The 25,238-nt window shown below is 41.3% G+C and overlaps 1 protein-coding gene across 5 annotated transcripts in view; it reads right to left on the bottom strand.

The window, feature by feature from the left end:
* LOC138763163 (voltage-dependent calcium channel subunit alpha-2/delta-2-like) overlaps positions 1 to 25,238 on the bottom strand; it is a 604,584-nt gene that overhangs the window by 534,613 nt on the left and 44,733 nt on the right. For all 5 annotated transcript variants that reach the window (XR_011357359.1, XM_069936885.1, XM_069936886.1 and 2 more), the window contains exon 2: positions 4,342 to 4,423. Coding sequence is in view for 4 of the 5 variants with exons in the window: in XM_069936885.1 (XP_069792986.1) it covers positions 4,342 to 4,423 (82 nt within the window). In the remaining variant the exon portion in view is untranslated. The remainder of the gene's footprint in view (positions 1 to 4,341; positions 4,424 to 25,238) is intronic.

The raw sequence follows: 25,238 nt of genomic DNA, 5'->3' as shown, positions 1-25,238 counted from the left end.
ATGACGTTATGTTCTATTTAATCTTGGAGAAAATTAGATGCAACATTAAAGATAGAAAGTTTCAATTTGACAAGATGTTGGGCCCATCCACAGATTAGTATCATACCTGGAAGATTTAAGAAGTCTTGATGCTCCGGTGATTCTCTGTCTAGTGTCTGAAGGTCGCTATTTGATACTTATCTTTAAAATTTTACAAGTTAACCTTGGTAAGAGGGAGGGGTTAGTGTGAGGACTTTTGTTCTTTTTAGATTAATTAGTTAAACATGGGTTTAAATATGGTTTATCATGGATCATATCATTAATTAAGATAGAATTTCCCCTTTGTTTATATAAAGGGATTGTTTAATTTAGTCTTATCTATTTTCTGTCCAGAACTATACTGGGATACATTATGAGAAAGGGATAAACTGTTAAATATCATATTTATAGAATTTGATGTCTTAAAGAAACAAGTCAAATAAACAAATATGGATAGGTTTGTGATTTACATTCTATGTTTAATATGTGATATGTATATGATATGACCTGCTGTTTGTTATTATTAGACTTTATATGTAGGATTTGTATATTAAATTCAATTAAAATATTTTAAAAAGGAAAATGGATCAGCTCCTGATTGAATCGTGGGGCAGACACAGTGGGCTGAATAGCCAATTTCTGCTCCTATAACTTGTAGTCTTTATGTGTGTGCCTTTACAGGGCAAAAAGAGGAAAAAAAGATTTTTGCAGATTTGGTCAACGTGATAAAACACAGAATTGAAGAGGAGTCAAATGCAGTGCTGGACTCCGCGGGACACAATTGGTAAACAGCTGGAAGGGTGGGTTGTTGTGGCTCGTCGCCATGGATACATTAACCTTCTCACTGACACCCACCTCAGCAGTGATCTGGATGTGGAACTTTGGAACATGATCCAGGGAATGGGGAGACTGACAGGTGAGCTAATTAATTAGCTTAAGTAGTTCTCACTTGACATAGTTGTGAACCACAGCAACTCTGCTTTCCTGTGGCGCTGCATCTGGCACACTCTTCACACCAAACTGATATTTTCATTGATCTTCTGATCAATTACTTCACCTCTCACCACTACAGTAGAGTGGGGGCAGAACCACTGAATCCTATAGCACAGATGCAGGCTCTTTGGCCCATCTAATCCATGAAGGACAATTCATTTTCACTAGTCTGATCGACTGGGACAGGAAAAAAAAACTACAGAGTTGTGAACTCGGCCACAGTGCCATCATGGGCATCAGTCCTCACTCCATCAAGGAGATCTTCAAGAGGTGGTGTCTTAAGGAATCCTGTGCTGTCTGCAAGGAGCTTGTAGGTTCTCCCCGTGTCTGCGTGGATTTTCCCCGGGGGCTCCAGTTTCCTCCCATTGTTCAAAAAGTACCAGGGTTGGAGGTTAATTAGGTGTAAATTTAGCAGCTTGGACTCACTCATGGGCCGAAATGGCCTGTTACCATGCTGCATGACTAAATTTTAAAAACATTAAAATCAGCCTCTATCCTCGAGGACCCTCACCACCCGGGCCATGCCATCTTCATGCTGCTACCATCAGAAAAGAGGTACAGGAGCCTGAAGATGAACACTCAATGTTACAAAAACAGCTTCTTCCCCCCACCATCAAATTTCTGGGCAATGAACCACAGACAAGATCTCATTTTATCTTGTCTTGAACTAATTTATTTATTTTTAGATGTAAATATATACCAATATTTGCACTGTAATGCTGCCGCAAAACAACGAATTTCATGATATGTCCAAGACTATAAATTCTGATTATGATTTTGGAAAAGGCCTTTCAGCCCATCTAGTCCATGCTGTCTCATCCCAATGACCTGCACCTGGACCATAGCCCTCCATAACCCTCCTATCCATGTACCTATGCAATTTTTAAAAAAATTCTTTAGCTAGCAGTTCATTCCACACTCTCACCACTACCTGCATGAAGAAGTTCCCCCTCAAGTTCCCCTTAAAAATGTTAACCTTTCACCCATAACCCATGTCCTCTAGTTTTTAAAAAGGCCAATTTGCAAAAAGACTTTCTGTCCATCATATCTGCTTATGACATCACTTGCAAGATACAATGTACCTGTACTGCTCGATCACTCTGCTCTACAACACTCCCCAGATCCCTACCGTACACTGTGTAGATCCTGCCCACTTTAGACCTCCCAAAATGCAAACTCTCACATTTCTCCGCATTAAATCTGAGCAGTAATTCCACAATAATGACCACCTTGTGAAGATCTGAGATTTATAGGCAAGCATTTCTTAAGAGCATTCATTGCTGGTTGTTTGAAATGTATTTGTGGCATGAATTAGGGGATATGGGGAGAAGGCAGGTAGGTGGAGTTAGGTCATAAATTAGATCAGCTGTGATTGTATTGAATGGCGGAGCAGGCTCGATGGGCCATTTTTGGCCTACTCCTGTTCCTACTTCCTATGTTCTTATGATAGCTGGTGCAGTAAGAAGGGTTCTACCACGAACAGTCAATTAGGTCATCTCTAACATTCATTCAACCACATTTGTAGAACAGGAGCACAATTGCAAAATATCGAATTACAATGAAACAAGGGATCAAACAAAGCAAAGGCTGTTCTAGTGCAATCCAGGGAGTGACGCTGAGGCAGACATCCCCAATTCCTCATACGTCAGCCTGCACCTGGAAAGGAAGTGGTGGTAGCTACCTTAGCTTGACCCAAAGAGCTTCCAGCCAAAGTGTCTATGAACTCTGTTTAGTGTTGACACCCATGAAAGACAGCTGGTCAATTACACACAATCCACACCAGACCTGATATCTGAAGCAATAACACATATTGTGCACTGGTTGCCTAGTGACACAGGGCGCTGATTGTCCAAGATTCCCCACATTGACTGCTGGGTTACACGGATACACACTGTGTATTTCAGGTTCCAGTTTGTTATCATCTGACTGCGTATAAACAACCCTACGAAACGGCACTTCTCTGGATGCCCATACATACACACACAATACACAGTACATAATAATTACACATGTACATAATTTAAAATAAAAATATATAAATATTTTGGGATGATTTACATAGTTACAGGATACTGTTCATTAATCTCACAGCCTGCAGGAAGAAGCTCTTTGCAAAGTCGTGATTTTGATGCTCCTGTCCCTCCTCCCTGATAGTAGTAGGTCAAAGATATCATGTGCTGGATGGAAATGGTCTTCAATAATTCTTTGAGCCCCATTTAAGCAAATGTTGTGAATAGAGGAGAAAAAGACCCTAGTGATCTTCTCGGCCATTTTGGTCATTTTGCTTTATAGCGATGAACCCACTTCAAAAATGCTGTGTAGCTCATGCCCTGACATTACGGAAGGTACCTTGGAAAGGCAAGTTTGCTGTTCCCCTTGTGTTACTTGGCATATTGGTTGTTACAGGAAAGATACAAACCCAGACATATGTACATGGTGTTGTCATATAAATTAACCAACAGCATTCAAAATGGTCACCAACACATCACCTAACATAGCCACATAATTTTTTATAAATACAAAAACTTTTTTGATACAAGAAAAACAAATCTACATCAAATTATTGCAGAACATAACACTAATTTGACAGCAACTATAATAAAATATCCCTGCCGTCATCTTCCCATTGCGGTGCCCAACACACCCGGAACCCCTCCTGTGACACTGCATGCCTCTCTTTCTAAGGTCATCTGGGCACTGATATACCCCCAAAGATGACCAACATAGAGCTCGGAATTGTCCAGTTCCATGGCCCATGAGTGGTGAGGTTAGCCAGGCCCAGGATCAAAGCTACGACGATAGCCACCTCTTGCTTTGCTCTCGCCCTCTGCACTGGGCCATCAAACAAGAAGAGCTTATATGTAACCAGAAAGCAAAGGAGCAGCCCCTTGAGAAATGAAGCCTGCAGCCTCAAGCACTCCATGCACAAGATGTGACATGCAGCTGAGAGATCCATGCTCTGACTTAAACCGATCCACACTATCAAAGTAAGAAAAGACATCTTAAAAATCAAGACCTTGGAAAGCTCCAGAGAGCCATTTAGCCAATAAAGTACTTGGAGGTGGAGGTACAATGGAGTTTCTAGAATCTTTCCACTACTGGGCATTGAAGGGTTAACATGATGGGGGCGCCATGTAAACAGAAGGAGGAATAATCCTGGGGTGAGGGGCTTGGGGAGGCACATTAGTGAAAATTATGTTATAAATGGTTAGTGCTACAATATACAAACAAATGACACTAAAATATGAAAAGAGTTTGCACTGTTTTCCTTTGTACACATATGAATATGACAACCAAATGTGAAAAGACCTTGCGGTATAGATCACCTACCGCTTTAAGCTGTTCAATGCCGCTGACCTGTCGGACAACTTGGTCCAGTTCCTGTTCAATCCTTCCCGCCCAGTACTGAATCCTAAATATGGAAGAAAAACAGAACGTTGGAACATCAAAGAAGATAATTTTGCAAAACCCCACCATCTGATGATGCAAGAATCTTTCCGCTCCCTGCGGCAAAACTTGACACTTTTAAATGTCCCAATTGTACCAACCACCAACATCCAGGCATCCACCACTCTCTTTCTTATAAGTTGCCATAGTACCTACCTCAACCATTTCTTCCAGCAGCCTGTTCCAAACACCCACAACCCTCTGTGTAAAAACGTTATCCCTCAGGTTCCTGTTAAATCTCTCCTCCCTCAAGTCTGGTTACCAATTCCCCAAATCTGGGCAAAAGACTCTCTGTGTTCAATTGATCTGTTCCTCTAGAGATTGTGTACACCTCCAGCAGATTACCTCTCATCCTCCTGCGCTCTGAGGAATAAAATCCAAGCCTGCTCAACTTTGCCCAACCTTAAATATTAATTCTTTTCCCACAGTGTATCTCCAGGATTTTCTGGTTTTTAGTTTTAGATTTCCAGCATCTGGAGATCTTTTCATTTTTAAGACAATATTCAGACATGGACAAAAAATGGCAGGTAACAGGTGTGCCAGGTAATGACCCCTTCTGAAGTCTACCATCTGCCCTTGACATTCAATGGCACTTCCATGCTGGTCTCCTGGATCATTTGGAGCTCACTGTAACTTTAAAAAAAAACTGGATTAAATTCATAAGCAAGCTGTAAAGCAGGAAAAAAAACTGCAAATACTGGAAACCTGAAATAAATGGAGAAGGTGCTGGAACACACTGCAGGTCCAACAGCATCTGTGGAAGGTGAAGCAGAGTCAATGTTTCAGTTGATGTCCTCTCATTGGAGTTGACAGCAAGAGCAGATCAGGGGTTGGGTAATCTGCAGTGACCCTTCAACTCATGCAGGAAGCACTTGCTTGGGGTAGAATGGAAAACTCCAAACAACTCTCAGGAAGCTTGGTGCCAAACAGTATAGTGGTTTGACTGGCACTCTTGTATCCACCCTGAGCATTCCAGTCCTCCTCCACTAATGAACCCACCTTCAAAATGCAGAGCAGTTGGCCTCCCAGACTAGTTGAACAGCACCTCTGACACCCATAACCTCTCTCACCAGGGGCAGGTGTCTAGAAACACCACCCCTCCAAGTTGCACACATCCTGAATTAAGAATATAAATCTTCGAACTTCCTCAATTGGACTTCTACAAGTGTATGATGCTGATTGGTGGTATCATAGCCTGGTTTGGAATCTCAAGTACCCAGGAATGCTGAAGATGGCAGAGAGTGGCAAACCCAGCCAAATCCTTCTATTGAAAACATCTTATTTGAAGTGCAGACTCAAGAAGGCAGCCATGATAAAGGACTTCATAACCCTGGTCACAACCACTTCTCACTGCTTACTTCAGGCAAGAAGGTACAGAAGCTTGGTCTGGCACCTCTGAGTTCAAGAACAGTTTCTTTCCAACAGCTATCAGGCTTTTGAATGTCCCTGCTCTATCCTAGCCAAAAATTACTCTGGAACCCCAAAAAATGTGTCTGCACTCCTGAAACATCACTCTTTTTTTTAATTATTTTTTTTATTTTTCACACCATAAACCACATTGACCATGATACATACATTTTCCTTTTCAAATATATACAGTGTCATTTTCTCCCCCCCCTCCCATCCCACCCTCCCTACCTCCCCCCACCATCCATTTAAAGTACAAAATCTAAGATACATTAAACCAGTCAAACAATGTTGTCATTCAATAAAAATAAACAAGAAATTCCACTGAGTCAATTCTTTTCATTTCCTTCTCCTTTCGTTAATTTAGGTAGTGAATGTCCCCGGTAGGTTTTCTCTATTGTGTTTCATGTAAGGCTCCCATATTTGTTCAAATATTTCAATATTATTTCTTAAACTATATGTTATTTTTTCTAATGGAATACATTTATTCATTTCTATATACCATTGTTGTATTTTCAAATTATCTTCCAATTTCCAGGTTGACATAATACATTTTTTTGCTACAGCTAGAGCTATCTTAACAAATCTTTTTTGTGCACCATTAAAATCAATTCCAAATTCTTTGTTTTTTATGTTACTTAGGAGGAATATCTCTGGATTTTTTGGTATATTGTTTTCTGTAATTTTATTTAATATCTGGTTTAGATCTTCCCAAAATTTTTCAACTTTCTCACATGTCCAGATTGCATGAATTGTTGTTCCCATTTCTTTTTTACAACGAAAACATCTGTCAGATACTGTTGGGTCCCATTTATTTAACTTTTGAGGTGTAATGTATAGCCTGTGTATCCAGTTATATTGTATCATACGTAACCTCGTATTTATTGTATTTCTCATCGTTCCAGAACATAACTTCTCCCATGTTTCCTTTTTTATCTTTATATTTAAATCTTGTTCCCATTTTTGTTTAGTTTTACCATTTGTTTCCTCATTCTCCTTTTCTTGCAGTTTAATATACATATTTGTTATAAATCTTTTGATTATCATTGTATCTGTAATCACATATTCAAAGTTACTTCCCTCTGGTAACCTCAGACTGCTTCCTAATTTGTCCTTCAAGTAGGATCTCAATTGGTAATATGCCAGCACTGTATCTTGAGTTATATTGTATTTATCTTTCATTTGTTCAAAGGATAATAATCTATTTCCTGAAAAACAATTTTCTATTCTTTTGATCCCTTTTTTCTCCCATTCTCTAAAGGAAAGGTTATCTATTGTAAAAGGGAGTAACTGATTTTGCATCAATATTAGTTTTGGTAATTGGTAATTTGTTTTATTCCTTTCTACATGAATCTTCTTCCAAATATTGAGTAGATGATGTAATACTGGAGAACTCCTACGTTGTACCAATTTTTCATCCCATTTATATAATATGTGTTCAGGTATCTTTTCCCCTATTTTATCTAGTTCTAATCTAGTCCAATCTGGCTTTTCCCTTGTTTGGTAAAAATCTGATAGGTATCTTAATTGTGCGGCTTTATAATAATTTTTAAAGTTTGGCAGTTGTAAGCCTCCTTGTTTATACCATTCTGTTAATTTATCTAGTGCTATCCTCGGTTTCCCCCCTTTCCATAAAAATTTCCTTATTATTTTCTTTAACTCCTTGAAGAATTTCTCTGTCAAGTGTATTGGCAATGCCTGAAATAGGTATAATATCCTTGGGAAAATGTTCATTCTAATACAGTTTATCCATCCTATTAGTGTTAATGGTAAATCTTTCCAATGCTCTAAATCGTCCTGTAATTTTTTCATTAGTAGATAATAATTGAGTTTATATAGATGGCCGAGATTTTTATTTATTTGTATACCTAGGTATCTTATTGCTTGCATTTGCCATCTGAATGGTGATTCCTTCTTAAATTTTGAGAAATCCGCATTATTCATTGGCATTGCTTCACTTTTATTTACGTTAATCTTGTAACCCGACACTTCTCCATATTCCTTCAATTTCTTATATAATTCTTTTATTGATAGTTCTGGTTCTGTTAAGCATACTATAACATCATCCGCAAATAAACTAATTTTATATTCCTTGTATTTTATTTTTATCCCTTTTATATTATTTTCTGTTCTTATCAATTCTGCTAGTGGTTCTATAGCTAACTCGAACAATAAGGGTGATAGTGGGCATCCCTGCCGTGTTGACCTGCTTAAGTTAAATTGCTTTGATATATATCCATTTACTGTCACTTTCGCCAATGGCCCCTTATATAATGCTTTAATCCAATTAATATACTTCTCTGGTAAACTGAATTTTTGCAATACTTTGAATAAATAATTCCATTCTATTCTGTCAAAGGCCTTCTCTGCGTCTAAAGCAACTGCTACTGTTGGCGCTTTACTCCCTTCTACTGCATGAATTAAGTTAATAAATTTACAAATATTGTCTGTTGTGCATCTTTTTTTAATAAATCTAGTTTGGTCTAGATTTACCATTTTAGGTACATACTCTGCTAATCTGTTTGCTAATAGTTTAGCTATTACTTATAATCTGTGTTAAGTAATGATATTGGTCTATATGACGCTGGTGCGAGTGGATCTTTCCCTTGCTTTAGTATTACTGTAATTATTGCTGTTTTACATGAATCTGGTAAGCTTTGTGTTTTATCAATCTGGTTGATCACTTCCAGGAGGGGAGGAATTAATAAATCTTTAAATGTTTTATAGAATTCTATTGGGAATCCATCCTCTCCTGGTGTTTTATTATTTGGTAATTTTTTTATTATCTCTTGTATTTCTACTATTTCAAATGGTTCTATTAATTTATTTTGTTCCTCTATTTGTAATTTTGGTAGTTCAATTTTAGTTAAAAATTCATCTATTTTGCCTTCTTTCCCTTCGTTTTCAGTTTGGTATAATTGTTCATAGAATTCTCTAAAGTTTTCATTGATCTCCGTTGGATAAATGTGATTTGTTTGTCTTTTTTCCTTGATGCCAATACCATTTTCTTAGCTTGTTCTGTCTTAAGCTGACATGCTAGAATTTTGTGCGTTTTTTCCCCTAGTTCATAATATTTCTGTTTTGTCTTCATTATATTCTTCTCCACCTTATATGTTTGTAGTGTTTCATATTTTATTTTTTTATCTGCCAATTCTCTTCTTTTAGTTGTATCTTCCTTCATTGCTAATTCTTTTTCTATATTTACTATTTCCCTTTCCAACTGCTCTGTTTCCTGATTATAGTCCTTCTTCATCTTGGTTACATAACTTATTATTTGCCCTCTAATGAACGCTTTCATTGTATCCCATAGTATAAACTTATCTTTCACTGATTTCGTATTTATTTCAAAATACATTTTAATTTGTCTTTCAATGAATTCTCTAAAATCCTGCCTTTTAAGTAGAATGGGGTTTAATCTCCATCTATACATTCTTGGAGGGATGTCCTCTAACTCTATTGTCAATATCAAGGGTGAATGGTCCGATAATATTCTAGCTTTATATTCTGTTTTTCTTACTCTATCTTGCATACGAGCTGATAACAAAAATAGGCCTATTCTTGAGTATGTTTTATGTCTACCTGAATAATATGAATATTCCTTTTCCTTTGGGTGTTGTTTCCTCCATATATCCAAAAGTTGCATTTCTTCCATCGATTTAATTATAAATTTGGACACTTTGTTCTTTCTGTTAATTTTTTTCCCAGTTTTATCCATATTTGAATCCAAATTCAGGTTGAAATCCCCTCCTATTAATATGTTCCCTTGCGTATCTGCTATCTTCAAAAATATATCTTGCATAAACTTTTGACCTTCTTCGTTAGGTGAATATACATTGAGTAGATTCCAAAACTCCGAATATATCTGACATTTTATCATTACATATCTCCCTGCTGGATCTATTATTTCCTCTTCTATTTTAATTGGCACATTTTTACTAATTAATATAGCTACTCCTCTTGCTTTTGAATTATATGACGCTGCTGTTACATGTCCTACCCAATCTCTCTTTAATTTCTTGTGCTCCAATTCAGTTAAATGTGTTTCTTGCACAAGTGCTATATCAATTTTTTTCTTTTTTCAGTAAATTTAGCAGTTTCTTCCTTTTGATTTGGTTATGTATTCCGTTAATATTTAAAGTCATATAGTTCAGCGTAGCCATTTCATACTTTGTTTATCTTCCCTTTCCGTTTCTCCATCATCACCTTTCCTTCTTATCCATTTCTGTTTTCTTCTTTTGAACACTTTATAAGACAACATTTCTAAAACATCAAACATTTTCCTTATTCTCCTATTTAAAACTTCTTTAACCCCATTCTCCCCTCCCCCTCCTGAGTTGCCCTTTATCCCTTGTCGGGCAACCACATCTCCCCTCTCCATTTGGATTTGTGAATTCACTCATAAACGTCAACTGATTTTGCAGTGACCGTAACTCCTCCCCACCCAGCCCCTCCGGAAAAGATTCCAATTTTCATATGAAACAAAGGTCACTCTTTTAATTCCCTCCTTATTCCCTCTATTCTCTTTCCCTCCCTTATTAATTCTTATCTAAACTCTATATATCTTCCTCTAAATACGGATACATTCATGTATACACACACATACATACACATCTATATATATATATATATATATATACACACATATACCCCTATACACACATACATATAGTTCGTGGTCATTTTTACTCTCATTACATGTCTTCATCTCTCTGCTTGTTTTGTAGTTGTTCTGCAAATTTTCTTGCTTCCTCTGGATCCGACAATAGTCTGTTTTGTTGCCCTGGAATAACTATTTTAAGTACCGCTGGGTACTTTAACATAAATTTATATCCTTTTTTCCATAGGATCGTTTTTGCTGTATTGAACTCCTTCCTCTTCTTCAGGAGTTCAAAACTTATGTCTGGATAGAAAAAAAATTTTTGACCTTTATATTCCAGTGGCTTTTTGTCTTCTCTTATTTTCTTCATTGCTTTCTCCAATATATTTTCTCTTGTTGTATATCTTAAGAATTTTACTAAAATGGATCTTGGTTTTTGCTGCGGTTGTGGTTTCGGGGCTAATGTTCTATGTGCCCTCTCTATTTCCATTTCTTCCTGTAATTCTGGTCTTCCTAGGACCCTGGGGATCCAATCTTTTATAAATTCTCTCATATTCTTGCCTTCTTCATCTTCCTTAAGGCCCACTATCTTTATATTATTTCTTCTATTATAGTTTTCTATTATATCTATCTTCTGAGCTAACAGCTCATGTGCCTCTTTAACTTTTTTATTAGATTCTTCTAATTTCTCTTTTAAGTCCTCTACTTCCATTTCTACAATTATTTCTCGTTCTTTCATATTTTCCACTCTTTTTCCTATCTCTGACATGACCATTTCTATTTTATTCATTTTTTCTTCTGCATTCTTAATTCTTCTTTTTATCTCATTAAATTCTTGTTATTGCCATTCTTTCACTGATTCCATATATTCTTTAAAAAAAGATATATCCATTGTTTTGCCTTTCTCTTCTTCTTCCATTTCTTTCTGTTCTTCTTATTCTTCTTCCTCTGGGTTGACCATCTTGTTGTCGTTATTTTCTGTGTTCTGCACCTGCTGCTGTGCTGCAGGTGTCTCTCAGCTGTGGAGATTGACTCCCCAGCTGTTCCCCCTCCCGTCAGTGTGTTTTTTTTCATGCGCGGTTGCGCACTTTTACTCAGCTCTGTGAGCCATTTTTGTAGTCCCGAGCCCGGGACTTCCACTGACCTGAGGGAGCGGGCTTCTCTCTCCGCGGTGGGCCTCCTCGGACAGGTAAGGCCTTCACCTTCTTCTTCCGACGTTCTTTCTTCTTCTCTTCTTCCCATTGTTTTCGACTTTTCTCTCTTCGCTGCCATTTTCTTCTCACCTTTATTTTTACTTTGTTGTAAATTTTAATCTTGTACCTTTGTGTTTTGTGTGTTTTTTTTTAACTTTTCGGGAGAGGGCTGGAATTCCCTGACCGGCCACTACTCCATCACGTGACTCCTCCTGAAACATCACTCTTCAAGTTTATTATCATTTGATTGTACAAGCTCAACCTGACCAAACAGCGTTCTCCAATCTTCAGTGCAAAAACAAGCAAACGCAACCAGACATAACATACAGATAGACAAACAATGCACATACAGAACTTATATACATATATAAAAAATAGCAGTCTTGGAAGGTTTGTATGAGCAGTTCATTCAGTCATTCTGCAGTTTCATTGCCTTGTACTAACTGCAACAATGAATGTTTATCCATAGAACCATAGAAAAACATAGCACAGAAACAGGCCCCTTCAGCTTTTCGAGTCTGTCGAATATTTTTTTTTGCCTAGTTGCACTGACCTGCACCCAGTCCACAGCCCTCCATACCTTTCTCATCCCTGTACCTGTGCAAATTCTTCATCACTTCAGCTGGCAATCTCGTTCCACATCCCCGCCACTCTAGGTGAAGAAGTTCCCCCTCATGTTCGCAATGCCGTTACGGTGCCAGCAATCAGGGGTTTGAATCCCGTGTTGTCTATAAGAACTTTATATGTTCTCTTGTGTCTGTGTGGGTTTTCTCCAGTTTCCGCCCACCGTTCAAAACGTACTAGGGTGTAGTTTAATGGCGTGTAAATTGGGAAACACAGACTTGTAGGCCAAAATGGCCTGTTAACGTGCTGTACATCTAAATTAAAAATTTTAAAGATTAAACTTTTCCCCTTTCACTCTTAACCCATGTCCTCTGGTTTGTATCTCACCTACCCTCTGTGGAAAAATCCTATCTACATTTACTCTGTCTATCCCCCTCATATTTTTAAATACCTCTATCAAGTCTCCCCTCATTCTTCTACACTCCAGGGAATAAAGTTCTAACCTGTTTAACCTTTCCCTGTAACTCAGTTCATTAAGTCCAGGAACATCTAGTCAATCTTCTCTGCACTCTTTCTATCTTATTGATATCTTTCCTGTAGTTCGATGACCAAATCTGCACACAGAACTCCAATTCTGACCTCACCAATGTCTTGTACAACTTTACCATAACATCCCAACTCCTATACTCAATACTTTGATTTATAAAGGTCAACATGCCAAAAGCTCTCTTTACAACCCAATCCAACTGTGATGCCACTTTCAGGGAATTATGTACCTGTGTTCCCAGATCCCTGCGTTCTCCCACACTCCTCAGTGCCCTAATGTTCACCGTACATGTCCCTTCTTGGTTTGTCCTTCCACTTGTCTGCATTAAATTCCATCTGCCATTTTTCCAGCTGGTCCAGATCCCTCTGCAAGCCTTTGGAAACGTTCTTCACTGTCCCACAACACCCCCAATCTTAGTGTCATCTGCAAACTTGCTGATCCAATTTACCAATTATCATCCATATAGACGACAAACAACAATGGCCTTTTTATATTTTTTCCAGATTTGGCGTATTGTAACTTAATTTATGCTTTTTCTTGTGGTGGGTGGACCTGATGTATCTGTGCAGATGTTGTAGGTAAGAATCCTGGTCCATCTGTACATTGTACAAGACAATTAACTCTCATCTCATGTTTTTAACAGCCTCTGGGTCAAGAAAGTTTTCATTGCTACCTGATTTTCTGATGATAATTTCACACTGTAATTTTGCATTCTCCTAAACCTCCTCTGGACCCACTGTAACGCAAGCACATCCTTCCTTAGATATGGGGCCCCATCTGTGAGATCATGTCCATAGGTTAATTGTCCATTCAAATATCTGATGGGAAAGGGGGAAGAAGTTGTTTTTGTAATGTTAGGTGTGGGCCTTCAGTTCCTGATAGAAGCAGTGAGAAAACTGATCAAGTAACAGCCCACACACAGTCTCTTCTCTGCCTCTATGAGAGAGGAATTAATCTCTGCCCAAGGAAATAATAGAAGTTGCTATATTGGATGTATTTTTTAAAAACACAGATGGATAAATGTTTGATGAATGGGTGAATAGGAAACAGGCAGGGAGGTGGAGTGAAGTCCACAGCCAGATCAGTCATGATCTTATTGAATGATGAACAGAATGAATGGGCCAGATGGCTGGCTCCTATCCGATTTCTGAGGTTCTTTTGTTATTTGCAAACCAGGATTTCTCACTGATGAGAGGGCAGCCCCGGAGGTGGAACTGAGTCCTGATGATCAGTGGTCCCTCTCTTGACCAGTTTCCCTTTTGACGATCACTTCTTATTTCTGAACTAATAAAGCTTTTCCTCCCTCAACTTTAGAACTTTAAACAATAGGCAGAGTCAAGATTCTTACAGATCTCCCAGCTTCTTCATGCCCTGCTGGAATTCCACACTCAAACATTGATAGGGAACCCAGTCCCCACCCACCCCCCCCCCTCTCTCTCTCTCTCTCTCTCACACGCACACACTCTCTCTTGCTTTTGCTCAGTTTTTCATTTTCAGATACTGAGCCTCAGAAATTCAATCACTTAATGCTATTTTATTCAGTGCTACGCAATTCAAAATTGATTTTACTCAGCGTGAAATGCAGTAATAATTTTCTGGTAGCTTTCCATCACTTCAGAAATTGGACCAGGAGCTTGTTGAAGTGAATCATGCTTGTGCCGTACAACCTTTCGCCTCTCCGTCAAAGAAGGGATAATCAACTGGCTTCACAAAACAGAGGCTGGATTCTCTTGGTAACCCCTGCTTCTGCAGTTGGAAATTTATTTGTTTCGGTGTGTACTGTTTGAAGCCATTGTCTTTCCCCACATTTGTCTTCATTTAGAAATGTGTCTTCATTGATTAAAGTTAGAAATATTTAGCACTGCCTGCACCTTTTAATTCCAGCCAGGCAGACTGTGACCAGTTCAATGCAACTAGCAAACAGAATACCAAGACTTCAAAGTTAATCCCAGTTGCATGGGCATCCCCGACATCTTCTTGTGGCTATACCCGAGAGCCTTTAAAATAATGCATTCAAACATAGCCCAAACACTCAGTTTTATCATATCCTCTAAATTAGTCATTTTCTCATTTTGTGAGTATCGACCACCAATTTCCATTAACCTCAACCCCAGGAGTTGTGCGTGAAGGAAACATAGCCTCCCTACCTGCCTGCATTGCAGGTGGTCACGTCCTCCCTGTCTGAAACTTATTCAGAAGTCACATCAAATGTCAGTCAAGGTTGGACTCCAGCCATCATTAGTGCATTAAATTACCAAAATTCTCTGGACTCTGGGCAGGTCCTGGTGGATTGGAAGATGACGAATATCACGCCACCATTAAAAAAAAATGTAGTCAAAAGCAGGGATCTATTGGTCGGTGAGTTTTACATCTGTAGTTGGGAAAATGCTTGAAGTTATCATTAAAGAAGAAATAGCGAGGCAACTGGAGCGAAATGGATCCATCAGGCAGACGCAGCATGGATTCAGCAAAGGTAGGTCCAGCTTGTCAAATTTATGGAGTTCTTTGAAGATATAATGAGCGTGGTAGATAGAGGGGAGTAGGTAGACATTATTTACCTGGATTTCCAGAAGGCATTCAATAAGGTGCCACATAAAAGACATACAGTAGATAAAGATGCATAGAGCTTGGATGATGCATTAGCACGGATAGAAGACTGGTTAACCGATAGAAAGCAGAGAGTTGAGGTACAGATGTATTTCTGGTTTGCAATCAGAGGTGAGCTGGGCGCCTCAGGGGTCGGTGCTGGGCCCGCCTGTTCACAATAAATGATCTGGAAGAGGGGACAGAGTGTAGTGTATCCATGTTTGCTGATGACACTAAATTGGGTATAAAAGCAAATTGTTCAGAGGATACAAAGAGTCTGCAAAGAGATTTTGGTAGGTTAAGTGAGTGGGCAAGGGTTTGGGGGATGGAGTACGATGTTGGCAAATGTGAGGTTATCCACTTTGGAAGGAAAAATGGAAGATCGGAATATTATTTAAATGGAAAGCGATTGCAGCATGCTGACATGCAGAATGACTTGGGAGTGCTTGTGCATGTATCACTTAAGGTTGGTTTGCAGATGCAGCAGGCTATTAAGAAGGCAAATGGAATGTTGGCCTTCATTGCTAGAGGGATTGGATTTAAGAATAGGGAGGTTATGCTGTAACTGTACATGGTACTGGTGAGACCATATCTGGAGCATTCCATGAAGTTCTGGTTTCATTACTCGAGGAAGGATACTGTCTTTGGAGGTGGTGAAGAGGAGGTTCACCGTTGATTCAAGGGATGAAGGGGTTAGCTTAAGAGGAGACACTGCTGCAACCACAAAGAAGGTTCACGAGCGACTATACTTTGTGAGGTGTCTGAGGAGATTTGGTATGTAAATCTCGACAGGTGTATCGTTGAGAGCATTCTGTCTGGTTGCATCACTGCCTGGAATGGAGGCACCAACTCTCAGGACAAGAATAAACTCCAGAGGCTTGTTAACTAGACCTGCAACATCACAGGCACCAAAGTTCACTCCATCGAGGACATCTACATGAGATGGTGTCTTAAAAAAGCAGTCTCTATCCTCAAAGACCCCCACCCCCCAGGCCATGCCCTCTTCACTCTGCTACCATCAGGGAAAAAGGTACAGGAGTCTAAAGATGAGCACTCAATGGCAGAAGGACAGCTTCTTCCCCACTGCCATCAGATTCCTGAATAATCAATGACCCAAAGGCACAGCCTGACATTTTGTGCAATATTATTGTTATTATTATTTTATTTTTTATAGTAATGTCATAAAAGGATTATAATAGGAATGTTTGCACAATGACGCTCTTGCAAAACATCACATTTCATGACTTGGTCATGACAATAAATCTTGATTCAGGACTGTACTCGCTAGAATTTAGAAGAATGAGAGAGGATCCTACAGCAACGTATAAAATTATAAAAGGCATTCAGTAGATAAGATAGAGATAGGTAAGTTGTTTCCATTTATAGGGGAGACCAAAACTAAGGGACATAGCCTCAAGATTCAGGGAAGTACATTTAGGACAGAGATGAGGAGGAACTGGTTTTCCCCAAAGGGTGGTAAATCTGTGAAATTTGCTGCCCATTGAAGCGGTGGAGAAGACCTCAGTAGATGTATGTAAGACAAGGATGGATAGACTTCGACATAGCAAAGGAATTAATGGTAAAGGCAGATCAGCCATGATCACACTGAAGGGCAGAGCAGGCTCGATGGGCTGGATGGCCTTCTCCTCCTTATGTCAAGCACATCTCTCTCTGTCTTTCTGAGCCCTTTGCCCTCTCTCTGTCACTCTTCTCAGCTTCTCTCTCCTCTAGCCTGTGCTCCTCCTCCTCCTCCTCTCCAGGTTTTCATTCAGGTGTTTGCCTGATTCTTCACACTCCTGAGGAAGGGTTCAGGCCTGAAATGTGAAGACCTTTTAAAGGATTCTTTGTGACCTGCTGAGCTTCTCCAGCACTTTTGTGCACTGAACTTCAAATGACTTGGATTACACATCAACAAAGGAAATTGCCCTTTAGAAAGGCCCAGGACATTGAGATCGCTTCTTATTGTCTTTCCAATAATCGTATTGATTAAGTAATTGATAGAATGCACAGGAGTGGATAATCATGTCTCGCACATCTGTCAATGGAGATAACATCAAAGAGTTAAGCTCCCCGCAAGATTCGATTATGTGCTCTCAAAGCTTTTGCAATTTGTTGAGGGCTGCACGAAAAGAGTTGAAAGCAAATTGTTGAAAGCAAAGTGAGAAAAGAAAGCTGGTGAAGGGGAAGTGACCAGCCTTGGGTGATGTGTCCATTGGGAGCTTCAAATGTTTGTGGTTGAAGAGTGATCAGAGTCGACTGTTGTCTGCTTGAACTTGAATCACTAAGCCCTTTCATACTGCTGTGTAAAATGGGGTGGTTAATGCCCCACTGACGCAGCAGTTAGGAAAGATCCAACCCGATCAACCTCGTCAGAATCCAAACGGGTCCCTGACCCACCTCAGAGGAAATCAGGTTAAACTTACCTATGTTGCGTACACAGGCGATCTGAACAGGGAAATGGCCAACCCGCTTATTCCGATGACATCAGCGCTTGGATGCGTGTGTCACCGGGCAGCCAGCATTTGAACGTCCGGCAGTACTTCCAGTAAGTGAGTGACGCGTCACTATGGGGGCGGGATCTCCCTTAAATCCCCGGGTTGGCAATTTAATGGGTCAATCCCTCTGCAATTTGAAAGGTGCTTCCAGCACCTTTGCCCCATTAATTGCTCCCAGGTCCCAGGAGGGCTAAACTGGGTGCTGCAATTTAAAAAGAGCTAATGGCAAAGGAGAATGGAGCTGGGTGCAGGGAGAAGTCAGTAAAAGCACAGAAATGTTGGAGGAACTCAGCAGGTCTCGTGGCATCCATGGGAGGAAGAGATACATAACCAATGTTTCGGGCCTGAGCCCTTCTTCAAGATATGAAGGGCTCAGACCCAAGATGTCAGTTATGTATCTCTTCCTCCCATGGATGCTGCGAGACCTGCTAAGTTTTTAATGCAATCCCAGAATCTGCAGACTTTCATGATTCCAAGCAGGATGAAGATAGGTTTCAAACATGTTGCCTTCACTTTTTCCAGTGTGGAGGAGGTCAAAATTAAGATCTACTCTGAGAGCATTCCATCAGCATTGGGGCAAGTAATGAAGAAAGGTGGATAAAACACAAACATGCTGGAGACACTCAGCAGATCACGCAGCACCTATTGTATATAGAAGGGGAACCAACATTTTGAGCTTGAGTAAAAGTAAAAAAATACAGGCACCTGAATAAAAAGGGTGGGGGGGGGGAGGACAGAGGAGGAGGAGAGGAGAAGCGGAGGAAGGGATAGGTGGGAGGAGTTAACCTGGTAATTGGTGGATACAGGTGGGAGGTAGAAGCTGAGGTGATGGGGTGAGGGTAGGTCACTGATAAGACAGGGGAAGAAGGGTTGGGGAGCTGGAGGAAAGGAGAAAGGGAGATAGCGAAAGAGAGAGAGAGAGAGAGAGAGAAAGAAAATCGGAGAGGGACTGAACAAAATTGGAGAAGTTGACGTTAATGTCATCTGGTTGGAGTGCCTAGACTCAATATTAGGTATTTTTCCTCCACTTTACGGGTACTCTCGGTTTGTTGGTGCGGGAAAGGGATTTGGAATCAAAATGGTTAGTCACTGGGACTTCTCAGCTCTTTTCACCTCTGACCTCCCACCTGTATTTACCTGTGACCGCTAACATGTCACCTTATACTCCCCATCCCCCACCCCCCACCCCTGCTCCTTTCTCCCTCCTCTCCCCCTAACTTTTTTTAAATTCAGGCACCTGCCTGTTCTTTGCTCTTATCTTGAAACGTTGGTTACAGTTTACTTCCTATAGATGTTGCATAAACTACTGAGCTTCTCAAGCACCTTTGTGGATGGCACTCGACCCCAGCATCCACAGACTTTCTTGTTTAACTCCACAGGCCTGCAGGACATATAATCTCAGGACATGTGTGATGTTATGTATGTACTCTGACAATAAAGTTTGCAGAAGTTTAGTATGACATTGGAAACCCTGGGAAATTTCTACAGACGTTTAGCTACATCATGGTCTGGTATGGGGACATCAATGCCCTGAGTATAAAGCCCTGAAAAGGTAGTGGACACTGCCCAGGACATCACAGGCAAAACCCTCCCCACTATCTACGACATCTGCAGAGAATGCCACTGTTGGAAGCAGCAGCAATCATCAAGGATCCACACCACCCACACGCACTCTGTTCTCGCTGCTGCCATCAGGAAGGAGGTCTAGGGGGCCACAAGACTCACACCACCAAGTTCAGGAACAGCTGCTACCCCTCCACCATCAGACTTCTCAGCAACAAACTCAATCAGGGACTCTAAGGATTCTTACTTTTGCACTTTATTGATTTTTTTCTCTCTGTATTGCAGTTTGTTTACATTTCTTTATTTGTTTACATGTGTACATTGTGAATAGTTTTTTGCTATAACAGTAAGTTGTCATTCTGCCTGGCTCTCAGGAAAAAGAATTTCAGGGTTGTATGTATTCTGACAATAACACTGAAATTCAAACTTGAAATTTAGGTATCCTGTCATAGAACCACAGAGCATCAGTACAGAAACAGGCCCTTTAGCCCATCTAGTCTGTGCCAAACTGTCAGCACAGTCCCATTGACCTGCACCCAGACCACAGTCCTCCATACTCCACCCATCCAAGTACCTATCCAAATTTTTCTTCAACGTCAAAATTGAGCCTGCATTCGCCACCTCAGCTGGCAGCTCATCGCACACACTCACCACATTACCAAGTTCTCCCTAATATTCCCTTTTGCCTAGATGCTGACCCCATGACTTGCCACTCTTGTGGAGGCCAAGGGAGAGGATCCCACGAAATAATGAGGAGCCTTTGGAAGTGAGAGTCTAGGGTGAGGAAAGGAAGCCATGGCTGGAAATATGTCAGCAAGATAACAACTGGTGCATTCATACAGTCCTTCTCAGTTCCTCACTATGTTCCAACAGATCTTTACAACCAATGAATATTTTTCAGGTGCAGTCATTGCTGCAATCTTTAAAAGTGTGGCCAATTGTTCATGAGAAAACTCTCAAAGTCAGAGTGAGACAATGGGTAAGATGATCTGTTAGCGATATCAGTACAAAGATAAATATTCTCCGACATGCTCCGCTTTCCTTTGATCTTTCACCACAATCCAGGGGCAACCTGGGCCTGAGTTTAATCAAGGTGTACCTGCAGGGGTCATTTACTGCATCTGGTGCTCCCAATACAGCCTCCTCTACACGGGGGAAGAAACAGTCTGGGAGACCGTTTCACTCTGTCCACTGCAACACTATGAACCTCTCAGTGGGCATAAATTCCACACCCTCCAGACACATCTGTTCATAGCCTCATGCACTGCCAAACTGAAGACTCCAACAAATTGGAGGAACAACACCTTGAATTTGGCTTCAGGACTCTCCAACCAGATGGCATTTACATCACCATCTCCAATTTCCATCATCTCCCTTCCCAACTTTGCTTTTTCCCTTCTCCCCACCCCTTCTCCCATCAGAGAACTACCTTTCTTTGCCCTCTGCTCTCCTCATCACTTCTCATTTCTCTTCTGCCCTCCCATCTAGATCCACCGGTGACCTCTTACCTGTTAGCCTGCACTCCTACCCCTGTCCCTTTCTTCTCCCCTCCTCCTACCCACCCCCCCAACCTTTTTATTCAGGTAACTGCATGATTTTCAGTACTCCCGACCAAGGGCCCAGGCCGAACCGTTGTCTGCCTTTACTTCCTCTGGATACTGCGGGATCTGCTGAGTTTCTCCAGCACTTTTGTTTACTGCCTCAGTTTAAAGGAAGAAATGAAAGGCAATGCAGCACCCAGAGAAGAGCAAATGTTCAGGAAAGGATGTAGACCGAAGGCAGGAAACTACAGGTGAGGTAGACATAACAAGGAGAGGATTCCCCTTGTCCTCACCTCCCACTCCACCAGTCTCCACACTCTACATCCACCATTTCTGCCACCTACAATGGTATCCAACCGCCAGACACATCTTCTCCTCCCCTCCCCTCTTTGCTTTCTGTAGGGATCATTCCCTTGTCAACTCATCCCTTCCTATCAGTCGCCCATTGTGTTTGCAAGAAGGTGCAATTCTACATTTATACCTCCTTCTTAACATTATTTGGGGCCCCAAACAGTCCTTCCAAGTGAAGCAACATTTCACCTGTGAATCTGCGGGGGTCGTCAAATATATCCGGTGCTCCTGTTGTCGCTCCTCTACATTGGGGAAATTGGGCACAGACTTGAGATCGGTGAGCACCTTAGCTCTGTCCACTGCAACAGCAAGGACCTCCCAGTGACCAACCAACTCCACACCCCATTCCCACTTCAACATGTACTGCCAAACTGGGGACATCCACATATTGGAAGAACAACTCCTTGTATTCCATCTGGACACTCTCCAACCAGACAGCATTAAGTTCTCATTTCCATTCACCCCCTCCTTCTGTCTCCCTCCTTCCAACTCCCACCTCATTCCTTACTGAGAGCATCTTTCTCTGGCCACCTTTCAACTCCTTTCTCTTCTTCCCTTCCCACCTGTCAGGCTGTGCTCCTCCCTCTCCCCCTCCCCCTCATTTGCTACTCTCCTGAAGAAGGGCTCAGCCCTTTGATTTTCTATGGCTGCTGCGTGACCTGTTAAGCTTCTCCAGCACTATTGTGTGTTAACATCTGCTTTTGGGTAAATGCTGAGATCCACTATTAAGGATACAATCATGCATTTTCAAGAACTGTTCCTGGAATCACCCAATCACAGCCTCTGGCATCAAGGACATTTCATGTCACTGATAATTGAAGTCCAAGAAAGTCAAAGAGAGTAGGGGATACAATGCGAAAGTGAAGCTGAGACCAGGACTGAATTAGCCAGTAGCTTACTGAATGGCAGAGTGACCCCAGCTTGATTTCGCTGACCACTCACGAGGCGAGGACTGGAACATTCAGGATGTACCAAGCAATTCCACACTGCAATATTCCAGAAACAGTGGGATAAATGATGAGATTGTCCACTCTAAGGTGTTGAAAGAGGGGTAAACGTAGACCAGGATTCCAAGAATAGCTCCACTGCAGTTCATAAAAGTGCTGGAGGAGCTCAGCAGTTCCACAGCATTCACAGGAAGTAAGAGGCCTTCGAGGTTTTCAGACTTGAGCCCTTCGTCAGGAGTGTTAAAAATTAGGCCAACGCCTAAATAAAAGGATGGGGAGAAGGGAAGGGGGAAGGAGAAGAGAGTAACAGGTAAGAAGTAATCAGTGGAATACAGGAGGGAAGGGAGAAGGTGGCAAGGTGATGGGGGAGAGGGGAGCTCTCTGATAGGAGAAGAAAGGGAAGGGGTGGGAAGCTGGAGGAAGGACACAGTGGGATAGGAAAAAAGTCTGGGGGAGAAGGTTAATGGAAATTGGAAAATCGATATTGATGCCATTTGGTTTGAGACTGGCAAGAAGGAAAAAAAGGGTGGTGTTTCTCCAATTGGTGGGTGATCTTGATTTGGCAGTACATGCAGTTCCACTGCTATTTGACCGCACTCTTTCACCGACATCTGAAAACTTATTACATCTCACCTGAAAGCAATAACAGTGATAGAGCTCAACTAGCTGGTTGTCAGCTTAGATTCTATGAACCGAAATACTAACCTTAAACTTGCCAAGGCCTAGAATCTTGTGGTGCAACTATTGGATCACTAATCCACAGATACGTTCAAATCCCACCAAAGGGTTTGGGAATTTCAATTGAGACAGCATAGTTAGCGTAACGCTATTACAGCACCTGTGACCCAGGTTCGAATACAAGGAGTTTGTACGTTTGCCCCATGTCTGTGTGGGTTTCCTCTGGGTGCTCCGGTTTCCTCCCACATTCCAAAGAAGTACAGACGTTATTAGGTAATTGGTCACATGGGTGAAATTGGGCGGCGCGGGTTCGTGGACCAGAAGGGGCTTTTAAATTTAAAAAATTTAGACATACAGCACAGTAACAGGCTCTTCTGGCCCACGAGCCTGTGCTACCCAAATACCCACATTAACCGAAAATCCCTGTACGGTGGGTGGGAGGAATCTGGGGCAGCCAGTGGAAACTCACATAGAGAAAATGTACAAACTTCTTACAGATAGTGGCAAATTCGAACCCAGGTCACTGGTGCTGTAACAGTGATGTGCTAACTGTGCCACCCAGGCCTGTTACCATGCTGTATCTCTAAATTTTAAAAAGCTAATTAAAAATTCTGTCTTCAAACTAAAATAGACCACCTCAAGCGTTAGGGGTCACTCAATTCCACTCTGTCATGAAACAAATCTATTTTGCCAATCCCTCTGCGCTAGACAGATGAGAGAGACTGAACCTAGACATCCCAAACACTGACCCCAACCCCGGCAAAGCCTGATGGGGCCTCCACCTGATCACTGCCTGCTGACTTCCCTCTACTAGTGAGCCAATGCCTCCTCCATGTTGATCAAACCAAGGGCAATGCCCAACACAAAGAGGGATGAAGCACAAGGCTCTGCAGCAGACAGTGAGCAACCCCACCCTCAAAATTAGTTAAGAGGCTTGCAATAAGTTCCAACTTTGCCAGCAATGCCCACACCATTCAGGATTTTATTTCTAACTAATCTCCCGACAGAGATGAAGGAGTCAGTCAACCATGTGAAACTGCTTCCATTTACCTTTGGATGTGGGCAGTCAATAATATCAGGATGCTTGCTGCACAATTAAATGCCCTCTGCCACCTCTAGGCACTGGGGCGTGAGTGTTGTGTAAAATCTAACCTGAATAGGGTACTGAATTGGGACCACAGAAGGCAAAGAAGGTGCCTCATCACCATCCTCTCACAAGCAACTAGGGATGGGAAGGATAGCCAGGCCTTGCTTATGACATCCATGTTCCGAAAAATGAATTGGTGCTTAGCTGTAGACCCCTCAATGCTCACTGCTACTCCAAGAGCAGGCCACACTATCAAATAATGATCAACTTCACCCAAACATTCCACACTGTTTCTATCATTTGCTACCCTGGGGAGGTATAGCTTATTAAACATGAATCATAACAGCATCAAGAGCAGTCGAGTGTAATTTGAGGAATAATTTAATGCCACCAATTTTGTCACCATGGCAACCACACTGCAAAATAGCTAACTATCAGCAGACTGGATGCACTGTTCAGTAAAAATCAGAGAAAAGAACATCAGCTCTGGCTGAAACAATGGAAGGATGGTGCTGTAGATGGAGGCAGACACAGTTCAGGAATAGATACAAATTCTGAAGCTGCTCAATAACAAAATAATTGATTACGGCAAGATGGCTGGTCTCTGCTTTAATCAACAGTACAGTATTGCCAAAGATGCAGGGGATTTTTTTTTTAAACAATAAAGCACGGTAGAAGGCCCTTCCAGCCCATGAAACCCTTGCTGGCCAATTAACCTAACAACCCCAGATGTTTGGGGGGGGGTGGGTGGGAGGAAACTGGGTCATGGGGAGAACATGCAAACTCCTTACAGACAGCGTCGCATTCGATCCTGGGTCGCAGTAATGGCATAGCACTAATCACTATGCAAACGGTGCTGTCCCCCTTACAGTTCGCTGATGATGTTGAGCAAGGACATCTGGTTTAATCTTTAGAGGGCTGAAGGCCAGAGCTAAAAAGAAAGGAGATTACGTTCACCGAAAGACAGCAAGTCAGGGGGACACATTTTAGTGAAAGTCAAAGCAGCTGTGGGCTTGGTGTTGCAGGAAAGGAAAAGGATTTGGAGAGAAATGCTCAAAGGGACATAACTGGCAGTACCTCAGGGATCACAGATCCCAAACAAATACATCTGTGTTTCATTACAGATAATACAGGATCAAATCCAGGAGGTGGTGATGAGCCCAGATAAAACTTTAATAAGATCACAATTACAGAAACACATGCAGTGCTGAACTTCTTACCATA

Source organism: Narcine bancroftii, chromosome 5 (assembly GCF_036971445.1).
Source record: "Narcine bancroftii isolate sNarBan1 chromosome 5, sNarBan1.hap1, whole genome shotgun sequence".
Lineage (NCBI taxonomy): Eukaryota > Metazoa > Chordata > Chondrichthyes > Torpediniformes > Narcinidae > Narcine > Narcine bancroftii.
Note: the sequence above shows the minus strand (reverse complement) of the source record. Positions and strands in the feature narration are given on the sequence as shown.